The 12,329-nt window shown below is 33.8% G+C and overlaps 2 protein-coding genes across 3 annotated transcripts in view; one reads left to right on the plus strand and one right to left on the minus strand.

The window, feature by feature from the left end:
• The window catches only part of LOC111506599 (uncharacterized), a 47,751-nt gene extending 45,461 nt beyond the window's left edge, over positions 1-2,290 (minus strand). Inside the window, exon 1 of one of the 2 annotated variants that reach the window (XM_074172939.1) lies at positions 1,848-2,290. In XM_074172939.1, the coding sequence (XP_074029040.1) occupies positions 1,848-1,895 (48 nt within the window). In that variant the 5' untranslated portion in view covers positions 1,896-2,290. The remainder of the gene's footprint in view (positions 1-1,847) is intronic. The other variant, XM_074172938.1, reaches the window with a different exon arrangement.
• Positions 2,291-10,346: 8,056 nt separating this feature from the next.
• Positions 10,347-12,329, plus strand: part of LOC111506597 (protein spaetzle) — a 41,184-nt gene continuing 39,201 nt past the window's right edge. Inside the window, exon 1 of the mRNA XM_074172940.1 lies at positions 10,347-10,364. The gene's annotated coding sequence lies outside the window, so the exon portion shown is untranslated. The remainder of the gene's footprint in view (positions 10,365-12,329) is intronic.

Raw genomic sequence — 12,329 nt, forward strand, 5'->3', positions numbered from 1 at the left:
CGGGAGGATGAGGGGCGATTTTGGTTATAAACTGAAAAATTATATGACCGTTTGATGGCTACTTTAGTCTTTGGAAGAAGTTAATTAATGATGGACTCAATGAAGAAGCAATAACGTTTCCAAATAACACTTTGTTGTGAGATTTTTACTTAAAAGCTAACAAACCCGCGATAGCTTCTTCAGAGATGTTGAATACTAACATGTCTGAAGAATAGCATGTTTGAAGAATAGTCATTTGAATCTTAATGACTATTACTACCTGACAAATTTCTGGAATTCTCTCTAAGTGAAACCGGTTTCATAATGCAGAATTTTCACGATATTGTTAATGTCAGATCGATCTAATTGAAATGGAAATGTAGTGAGGAATAGATCATTGAGTTTTGCGTAGACATGCAGCTAACACCATCCGATCCAGCCGCGATCATCGTTATATATATAATATTTGTAAGAGTATATTTTAGTTTCAGCCATCATAATGAATGAAATATGAGTGCAAAACGGAATGAAGCAAAACTGAGCGAATATGAACTTCTTCGTCGGGGCAGATGACGTCACACAGCTGTCTATAAGTTTCTCATTCTTAGAGATACTTCGATGGTTCATTCATAGTTTGATTCTATTTTGACAAAAAAATTTATTTGATCAATATTGAAGGAATGAAAACTCTTCCATTCTACTAGATAATGATCATTAGTTTGAAGTATTGATAATGAATTATAATTTGAGCAAGATCTCGTAAATAAGCGCTCTAAGATTACTGAGAAAAAGTTACTTTCAAACATTGTTCTCCACAAATTTTTTGTTTCAATCTCGTATAAGTATCTATTGATAATGAATTATAATTTAAGCCAGGTCTCATGAACAAGCACTCTAAATTTCCCTGTGGGGAAAAATTATTTTCATAGATTCACGATGTTTTCTGAAAATTCAGTTCTCTATTACATTTCGTTTTCATTATATGCTCTTTCAGGATAATATTTATGATTTGCAATTGCTTGAAATAAACCAATCATAATATATAATGTATTATTTAATTTCTTTCCTTACCACTTATAGCTGTTCATATTACAGATGAAATACTTTGGATTCAAGTAACTAAAGACATCCATATGAAAGGGACAGTTTATAAACAGAAGCATAAGATCATCTTCAATGAAGTATTGAAAATGCTTCTCTTCGAAGAAAACATTCAATTTCTTCTAGGGAGATATTTAAATAGTGGTCTAAGTTAACATATCATTCTTGCAAAACCCAAAACAGTTTTGCACAGACTAAATAATGCATACTTACTTCTCTTGAGCTAATGTGATGATTTCTATTGAAATCTATGCACAATCTTGATGGAATATTTGGTTTTTTTACTTACAGAAGCATTTATTCAGTCCATTTGAATTGATGATTCAAATTAAAATTAAGAGAATATATTTCTCAGTTTATAAAAATATTTCTTTATGAATATAGGAGAACAAGATTTCTTTGAATCGAGATAATATTCTTCACTTTGAGATTTTTATTTTCACTGTGTATATACAATAATAATTATAAATCATTCTCATGAGCATTTCATTTAGAACGATTAAAACTATTTTTGTCTATCTGCAGACGTCTTACAAGAACCATCATATAACCTATATTTTCCAAATACAAAGTTTACCGAGTATTTATAGAATCTGTTCTGTTAACCATTCACTGTCCTCTCACAAAACCGCCACAAGTTGAAACATAGTACAAAATAGAAATCAACAAGGACCTACCTTCAAATGTCCTAGCAACCGATAACCAGAATTTTTTTTTCAGTAACTCAATAAAAATTAGTAGAAGGAATATCCATGAATAAAACTTACCAGCTCTAAAAAAAGCAACACGCTTGCTAGTAAACACCTATATAACATGATGGTCTATTTTGCAAAAAAGGGCCAAGTGTGTAATTGAAAACTGCTCTAAGCATGAATATCACATCAAATTCGAACATATCGGTGACAGTAATTGTTTGTATGTGTGTTATTCACTTTCAAACAATATAATCAAATTTATCACTAGGCGGTGATCGCCTCACAATGTTCCAATAACCATTGTTATGATTTCAGCACCGTTTCACTAACTACTGTTACTTTGGAATACACTTCAAGCTGACCTAGTCTATTCATGAATGTCCCAAACTCAACTAAAAATGTGTATAAGTTTCATACACTGATGATGCGACTTGCTGAACGATAATTAATACTCCATGGAAATCCCCGCACATAACAATCTGAAATCGCTTCTTTCATCTAGGCAATTCATAACTGGATATACAAGTTCGTGAATTCTATTTATAAAAAGGCGTATTCATGATGTTTCGAGTATATGCACACAGAAGTGGCCTTTGGAATCATTATTTGTTCCGCAAACCATTGAACGTGTTCACTGAAGTGAAACTTGTTGATTTTAAGTTTTATTGAGTTGTTGACGATTACTAGGAGTAAAAATTTCAAGAGAGAGTTGAATCTTGCCATAGAAGGGTGTGTTGTTCACAGTTCAATGACCCTGCAATTTCGGGTTCGATAGGACCATGAATCTCCTTGAATTCACATGAAAGATCAGTTGCTTTAAAATGTAATATAAATATTTCCATTCCCACTGTAACTTCATCTAGAAGAACTGTTCAAAAGGATTTCAGATGAAACGGGTTCTTGAATCTATTAGGTCATTGATTCGAGTATATTTTATTTCAAACTGTAACTGCATTATAGTTATATATTACTGTTACATAGATATCTCGAAGAAATTAATTATAATACTAAATATTATTCGCTGTAAGTATTTTTGATATTTCTCTCATTTTCGAAACAACGGAAATTCCAATCTTCAACGTTCACCAATAAACATCATCAACCACATTCAAACAAACGCTCATTAAAATGCTGTAACTGGAAAATTTGATGTTTTTCCATGAACTGTAAAACGATAACAGTTATTGAAAATTACTTTATGAAAATCTTATTCGCACACAAAGTTTTCTTTCAAATGTCTCGGAAAGTAGTGGAAATATGAAAAATTGACAGACTGATTTGAAAAAATCCCATCCTCGTCGCCAGTAGTAGAATACTCAATGGGAAACAATAAATAAACACTCGTCACTTCACTGGCTATACCGCTCTATTCGGTCATCGGTACTGAGTTCTCTCCTCTCCAGAGTTAAGTAACAACCTTATTCATCATTCGGGATGACTTCAATAATCGATTCAGTAAATCCTAATGCTATACATACACTACAGTCTCACTATAGCTAAAGACACTATCGTAGAGTTTAAACAGAAAAATATTGAGGAAATTCGAAATAAACGACTCACAGGAATAGTTTACAATCAAGACTAATTTGATCTTTATAGATGTTTCTCTCATTTTCATGTCTGGCGAATATGGCTTCCAAAAATAGACATATTCCATTATTGTGACGGAGAAAGATTCATATCTTTCAGTTTCCTCTGAGCTGAAGAAAATGTGTAGATTTTTAATCAATGAGGTATATTTACGGATGTATGTAAGTATTACAGTTTTTCATGGCAAACATCCCAAATATTCTGAATGAAGTTTCATGAATACGAGATATATAAAAGTATAGATGTAACATTAGATACTGTATTTATGAGTAACTGTGTTCATATGTGGAATGTGTTTGATGAGGAAGGTAGTTGAGATCATAGTTTATAAATTTGAAAATGGTTTCATACACATTGAGAAACATATAAAACACATTTGGGAATTTGCTCAGATTGCATTGGTATGACAGATTTTACAGTATTGAAATTGATAGTACTCAGATTATGAAAATAAACATTGTCCCACAATTGACAAACATGAATATTACCAGAACAGTTTCCAAAGATACAAAAAAATTACTTTGACGGAGCTAATAAAAAACGTTTACATCTGAATACAATAAAGTACTGAGAAAATATAAAACGGCTGATAGAAGACTAGTTTTGGATCTCTACCTAACAACCAATCGAAAAATTCACACAGTCACCGTAAGGTCTCCATTGGGATCTTCTGACCACAAACTCATTTCAGTGTTGATGGAATTACCGATAAATATTGGGAACAATCTAAGCCGAGAGGATCTTCAAGACCATTTTCAAAGTTTTCCCTGGCTAAATAGTTGTTTCAGCTCGAATGATCCATTAACTTGTGCTTCTGAAGTCACGAAAGTTATTCTATCATCCATAGATGCATATATTACTTTTCCAATGGAACTTACCTCTAATGGTGAACCTTGGCTCGACAAAATTTGCAAAGTGCCGAAAATCGAACAAGGTTTGTTGATGGTCGCAACAAATGCAAACTCAAAATAAAGAAAAACTTTACAATCAGAGAGTCAGGGATGAACTGCTTGCTAATCCCAACGGGTCTAGATCCTTCTGGTCGTTAGCTGAAGCTGTTAATCAGAAACTTCACATGATTCACACTGCCATCAATAACAAATGCGGATGATTCAATTGCAACAGCAGCCATTGGAAATGCAAATCTACCAGTTGAACAATTTTCGTTCCTCTCCACAGTTGATTTTCTGGGAAAGGCACCACCCACAATTCCTCCACTAGAATTCACAATGCCGGAAATTCCTTTTCGACAACGTCTAGTCAGGTCAATTTTGAAACAGCTCAATATCAACAAGGCTTCTAGTTCTGAAGAAATGCTTGTCATCGTACTTAAAAAGTGCACAAATGAACTTGCACCGGTATTTTGCAAACTTCTCAAACTGTCTTACAAGGAAAGTGTGTTTCCTTCTTGTTGAAAGATTGCTTGCCTTCAGCCTATATCCCCGATAAGAGCAGGATAAATCTTCCAAGTAACTATAGACCAGTCGCTTCACTATAAGTGATATCAAAAATCATGAAGAAAGCCGTAAACCACCATATACCATATCCTAAAATATTTGGAAGGCTTCAACATCTTGAGCGATCATCAATATGGCTTTCGGAAACAAAGATCAACAGGCGACTTTCTATCATATGTCACCTATATTTGAAATAACGCAATCTAGAAACATGGACATAATGATGTTAGGAGAGACAATTCCGTTTTCTGCTCCGATGAGTTTGTAGGGGTTAAAATGGACACCAATGTCTTGGCACAATCATGTCGCTGCAATTGCCAAAAGCTGCTTCTCAAAAGCTTGGAACACTGTTCCGTAGCAGAAAACGGTACACATCCCAGAAAATTTTGATGCCGTATAGAGCTCAGATCAGACTATCTTTGGAGTATTGTTCTCATGTATGGAGCTCCGCCCCTAAGCTCCGCCCCTGAAGCTTCTGGATTACAAAATATTTTGAACAGAGGCATTCGCCTATTTGGAGACGCGAGCATCACTTGCAACCTCGATAGTCTGGAAAATCTAAGAGATGTTGTGGATCTGTCTCTTTTCTTTTCTATAGATACTTTCACGGGAGGTGTTCAAGTGACCTGGCACATTTGATTCCAGAAAGAGCGGTACATATTAGAAATACGCGACAGACTGTGGCTGCTCATCGTTCAACTGAGTACACCTTGAACTTCACTGATCAAGAACGCTTTCATTTGGAGAACTGCGTTTATGTGGAATGCACTTCTTGAGAAATTTTTGCAAATGGATTTAATCTCCAGCGATTCAAATTCAATGTGAATCGCTACTTTGCACAGGCACCTCTCTTAGAGAGCCATAAGGATTTTTCTGTAGTGCTTGTGTTTCATTTCAAAAAAATCAATGCGAGGATGCACGCTGAGCTGAACAAATACAGAACAAATACATAAGGAGAGACGCTAAGGGGCTTTCTCTGGATGTACATGCCAGGGTCAATAATCTAATACTTCATTCAAATTGAGAACTCGATACTCCTGAGGCTTCCAGCATGGATAATTCAGTTTCACAAGAAAGTGGATGATTCTGAAGGAGTCCTTCACCTAAAATGTGTATAATATACAAAGTGAATTCAGCTTCGGAATACATATCTGGAGAATAGAAACATTCATTACTTTCTTTGCTTTCTGTGCAGCATTATCTGGGTATCTGTTACACGTACCTACAAAGTTGTAGGTCTCGACGACAGGCAAGGGTTAAGGTGTTTTTTACCTGAACCTGAATCAGGATGTCACACCAATAGGTGGTTTCACTCAAGTCTCGCTTGCGATTATGCAGTTACTTTTATTGAGTACGTTTCTTGCTTATTCACATTTTGTTTTTAATCGACGATCACCTGCCCGGTACTGACGAGACGATGCCCAATAGGTTTAAACACTCTATATATATATATATATATATATATATATATATATATATATATATATATATATATATATATATATATATATATATATATATATATATATATATATATATATATATTTATATATATATATATATATATATATATATATATATATATATATATATATATATATATATATATATATATAAATATGTTCAAGTTTTCCCAAATTTCTATGCGGTTTCCCTTGTTGACACAAAAAGGATTTGAAGCTTTATATATATCGTATATACAGTAACTTGCTGGAACTATACCAAAACTCATATTGATAATAATGAAAATTGTATCAATCAACTTTCCCTTTAGAGTCAAAGATTATCAAATCATCATGCCCATTGAAAAATGACATTTATGTGAAGGTATGACATTTGTCAAACCAAAAAAACTCCATTAATGTTTAACTTTTTTCGTCGATTTATATGTTCAATTAATTGCTTTTTACTCATTTTTACTGTAAGTATGATTTGTAATTTTATTCATTGGCCAAAAAACCCACAACTCAATAAATTATAGGCCCTGAACAAGCTTCCCACTAGAAGCGAAAGCTTGGCAAAGTAAAGCAGAGTTTTTGATTTTTGATTTTTTGACTGAGATACCCTGTTATTCCATTCTACTGTATATATATATATATATATATATATATATTTTTATATATATATATATATATATATATATATATATATATATATATATATATATATATATATATATATATATATATATATGAAAGTAGCTGTTTCAGGAGGACTTTATTCCAGTTTGTGTCTGAAAGTTACTTCTTTGTAAGGAGTTTTTTAATCGGACATAGCACTCAAGGAAGTGGCAAACCATAGACACGTGTTTCGGGATTTTGGCCCATCATCAGTATGGTGCAGCCAAGTGTAAGGTTGGCAACACTTGGTTACCAGAAGAAATAAATAAAAATGCACGGAGCCACCAGCAGGAGCCAGCCGCACATTTGTGGTTTCACTTAATAGATCTTGTGTTTACAAAAAAACTATCAAAATCACCACGGAGGCAGCTATATATATATATATATATATATATATATATATATATATATATATATATATATATATATATATATATATATATATATATATATATATATATATATATATATATATATATATATATATATTTTGATATTGAATTTCACAAAAAGGATTTGAAGCTTTATATCTTCTATTAATTATCTGCGAGCGCTTTCGACAGCTGGTCGTACTGTCATCTTCTAGGCACTCCTCAAACTGAACTTGTCATCCTGTCGTCTACCTCTTTATACGGTTCGAACGTCTCAACTCAGGTATTTCAGGTACTTTAGGTAAATTTGCCTGTATTTGTACTGCATCAGGTAATATTCTTTGTGTTAGATCTTCTCTAGGAATGTTTATATTGAATGTGAGGTCTTGTTGTGTTTTGATTTGTACTTGTTCCTCATAAGTGATTAATGGCTGTTAAATTTATGGATGTTCAACTTTTCCCAAATTTCTATCCGGTTTCCATTGTTGACACAAAAAGGATTTGAAGCTTTATATCTTCTATTAATTATCTGCGAGCGCTTTCGACAGCTGGTCGTACTGTCATCTTCTAGGCACTCCTCAAACTGAACTTGTCATCCTGTTGTCTGCCTCTTTATACTGTCCGAACGTCTCAACTCAGGTATTTCAGGCACTTTAGGTGAATTTGCCTGTATTTGTAATGCATCAGGTAACATTCTTTGTGTTAGATCTTCTCTAGGAATGTGTTCAATATATTGAATGTTGAGGTCTTGTTGTGTTTTGATTTGTACTTGTTCCTCATGAGTGATTTATGACTGTTAAATTTATTTATGTTCAAGTTTTCCCATATTTCTATGCGGTTTCCTTGTTGAGTTGTTTTATGAGTTTCATGTTCTCTGGTGGGGGGAAATTATGTTTGATTTGTATGGCGTGTGTTGCGAGGTTTGATTTATATACTATTGGATTTATGTATGCCTTTTTGTGCTCATTGTACCTTTAGATCAGTTTCTCCTTGGTTTGGCCGATATAGAATTTGTTGCAGTCCGAGCATTCTATACTGTATATCCCGTTTTGGCCTTTGACTTCTTCTTTTACATAGTTGTTTATTTTTTGTGTTATTTTGGTGTTTGGCTTGTATGTGATGTTGATGTTCAGTGGTTTGAAGACGTTTGTTAGTTTTTTGTTTGGTGTCCTACGCACGTAAATGCTGTCCATCGTTGTGTTGTTTTGTCTGTTGGGGTGTCTTGATCCTTGTTCTGTATTTTTTGTTTGATTCTGTTCCGTTTTCGTTCGCTATTTGGTATATGACTTTCCGTTCTTTGTTTCGGGCTTCATTGCTGAGCGGTATCCTTAACATTCTATATATGAATGCGTTATAGGTAGCCATTTTGTGTGATAGTTTGAAGTTGCGGGTATGGTGGAGTATGGTTTCCTGTATATTGCCATTAGAAATTGTGTTTTGTTGTGGTTATATCCTATGGTTATGTCCAGGTAGTTAAGTTTTGAGTTGTGTTCTTCCTCAATACAACGACAAGTGTCAGACCGAACACTAAACTGTTCTCGTTCGATATGAAAAACATGTAGTTAAAAAAAACAGCAGTAATACAGTAGTAGTGATAAGTTCACATGGTAGAATAACTTTCAATTTGGGCTCATGTATTTTGCCTAGAGTGTAAAAGTTTCTTAACGTGGTTCTTCACTTGACCAATAGGTCCATAATGAATGTCGAGATTCTCACAGAGTTGATTGCAACAATTGGTGACTTGAGTAATATGTTTGTTCTAGAATTTGGTAGATAAAAAGTCAGTTCATTTCTAGAATTGATTCGTGGAACATGAAAGTTGAAGTGGGAGAGTAGTTCGGGAGAGTCAATCAGATTATTTACTATAGTTTATAAATGAAAATTATAGAGTAGTAGGTTTTGAAGCGATAATAGATTAAACTTATTCAGTAGTATTCTGTCGCGATGCCTTGTTCAGGGTGAACTCCTTCCAGCTTGTAAATAATATATTTCATGAAGCCTCTTTGTATAGACTCAATTTTGTTTATGTAAACATTGTATATAGGTGACCATATAAGGGAGGCATATTCCAGCCGAGATTTAACGTATGCATTGAAAAGAGTTAAAGAAATGTTTTTGCTACGAAAGTTCTTACAGTTACGATAAATGAGCATATTATTGTGTCATAGTGGATGGAGAAACTCAGTTTAGGGTCAAATGTGACACCAAGATTTCTTTGATGAGTGCTTATTTGAAGAGGTGTGTTATTTATGCAGTAATCATGAAAAATAACATTATGTTTAAGGATTCATTTTGAGTATTTACATTTGTGTGTATTGAGGGGAAGATTATTTTCGCTACACCAAATGTACAAAAAGTCAAGGTCTTTTTGTAAGATGAAGCAGTCCTCCTGTGATGTAATGGGACGAAAGATTTTCAAATCATCTGCAAAGAGTAAGAAATTGCTGGAGAGAGTATTTTCTATGTCGTTAATGAAGAGTGAGAATAAAAGAGGTGCTAAATTTCTTCCTTGAGGGGCACCACTGGTTGCAATAAATTGGAACGACTTGTGACCCCTATAATCTACGAATAGGATACGTTCAGTTAATTAAGAGCGGAAAAGGTTTGAGAGTTGAGAGTCGAATCCATATTGGTTGAGTTTATTGATAAGAATGTTATGATCCAACTTGTCAAATGCCTTCGAGAAATCTGTGTAGACAGTATCTACTTGTAGGTTATTATTAAGTGCATTACTTACTGATTTTGTGAAGCACATTAAGTTAGTTATTGTTGATCTTTTGCTGAAGAAACCGTGTTGATTGTTTGAAATTAAATTCTCAACATCAGGAAATATTCTGTTGTACAGGCACATCTCAAAAGCCTTTGCAAAGTTTGATAACAAGGTTATAGGTCGGTAGTTTTGGATATTGTTTATGGCACCAGCTTTGAAAATTGGTCAAATTTTTTATATTTTCCATTTGTTAGGAAAGCATTCTGTACTCAGTGCTAGATTGAAGATTGACTGTAATGGTATGGCTAGGAGGTGTGCACAATCTTCAACGAAAAAGCTAGGTATGTTATCATCCCCGCTTGTGAGTTTTGGTTTTAGTTTGTTGAGAGAATTGCAGATTTCAATTAGTAAAACATGTTTTGAAGAAATGATAGGATTGTTCGTTCAGAAATAAATAAACTCATGGATTCAAGTAATTACCTGAATCTGTTTAAAATCCGTTTTTCCGTTAACCAGCTATCGCACCCCTACGAACGATAACCCTCAGAAGTCGAAACTTGTGCGAGCTAAAGATTAACGAGGTCTTACCTTTCAACGTGTGATTCCTAACACGGGTTGGACGATAGCAAGTGAAGATCGATCGTTCAGACTAGGGCTTGAACCACCGACCAACACGGCAGTCAATTCGAGTGAGTGAACAAATCACCCACGCCGAACCGCTTGGCTACCGACCGACCAAATGGAAATGAAAAACTGAATATTTTTTCGAATGTGAAAACTGGTACTTTTCTTATACATAAGCTCAGGTAATTTCATTGATTGAGCGTTTATTCAAATGAGTTTGTACACAATTTTTTATTTCAATATTGATGGATTCATTTTCAAATTCAGGTAGGTACACATTTCCAATATCAAATCGTAATCAGATGTTTGAAATTCAGGCACTTGAAATTCAGGTACTTCAAATTGTAAAAATATATATGGAGCTGAAGGAGCTATTGTATAACGAAACACGTGTTGCATTTTTTGTGGAACTGTTCAGTGAAAATCTCACGATAAAGTGTTTTCTGAATATTTCTGAAGTGACAAATGGCAGTGGCATGCCCTATTGGCGTCCATAAAAATGGTTACTTCTAAATATATTGACAATTATCGATTTTACAAAATATAATGATTGTTATAAATTCTAATGGAATACCAACACGTCGATTGTCTTGCGATGTTAAGGAATAGTGTGAACGGTGCGACGTTTGTTCTTTCAAAGTTCCAGTTTTAAACTTAGCTTCTACACAAAACCACATTCGAAAGAATTTTCATCATTTGCCATGATCATCCTACGAACAGTATCAACAAATATCTGGTTTTGGTGATAAAACATGTCTCTGATTGGTCTAAGATTGTTCCTATTCTGTATCAAGAAGCTAATAGGGTAGCAAAGGCGTTCCACAATAATGTAATAAATAGGAATGTGGTACAGTTGCAACAGCTATCTGATCATTGATGGAACTTCAAATCAGAAATATGGGGAGCATACATACAGTAATACTTTTCGAACAAGGAATAGATTTATTTATGAATGCTTATAATTTGAGAAACGAAAATTATCGTTGAAACCTATCATCAACTAGACTATGAATACAGAGTTGATCGACGAGAAAGTGAAATGAATAGAGTAACTTTATCAATAAAACTGAAGAGATCATCAACAATCGATTAGGAAAAAAGATAAGTGGTTAGAGTAGGCGAATTTATGTGAAACAGGAAAATGGCATACTTGTCAAATATCCAGATGAACTCATAGAATGATTTCCGAAGTATTTTTCCGAGATAACCAAACTTCATTTCTTCTTCGCATGGATACCATAAATGTTATCATTATGCATACATTACAATTTTTTATAATAACTGATTATGAGGTTATCTCTTTTGTTTCTGATTTAAAAAACTAGACTTTGGTCAATTTTGATTAATTTTCTGTAATAACATTAAAAAATATCGTTCATGTTCATTTTTATTAGGTCATCAACGTACTGATTAATCAATCTTTCAAAACAGCTACTTATCTTTTGCTAAACTTTGTATACACCCAGATCACCGTGAACATTCAGTTCTTTCCTTGTTTTTGCTTTATTGAAAGCCGTTGATACTAGCATATGTGAAATTACATTGGAAATTCCATCAAATTTGTTATCTCCCAATCATAAATGAATATATAATTATCTGGAGAGGATTCACTGGCCGGAGCCTGTCCCCGAAACCCCGATACATTCGGAGGTGCTTCGGGGAAAGGCATGATGTTTTGGATA

The sequence above is a fragment of the Leptinotarsa decemlineata genome, unplaced genomic scaffold, assembly GCF_025532065.1.
Source record: "Leptinotarsa decemlineata unplaced genomic scaffold, Ldec_3_MD MMD2_tig00000199_RagTag_RagTag, whole genome shotgun sequence".
Taxonomy (NCBI): Eukaryota; Metazoa; Arthropoda; class Insecta; order Coleoptera; family Chrysomelidae; genus Leptinotarsa; species Leptinotarsa decemlineata.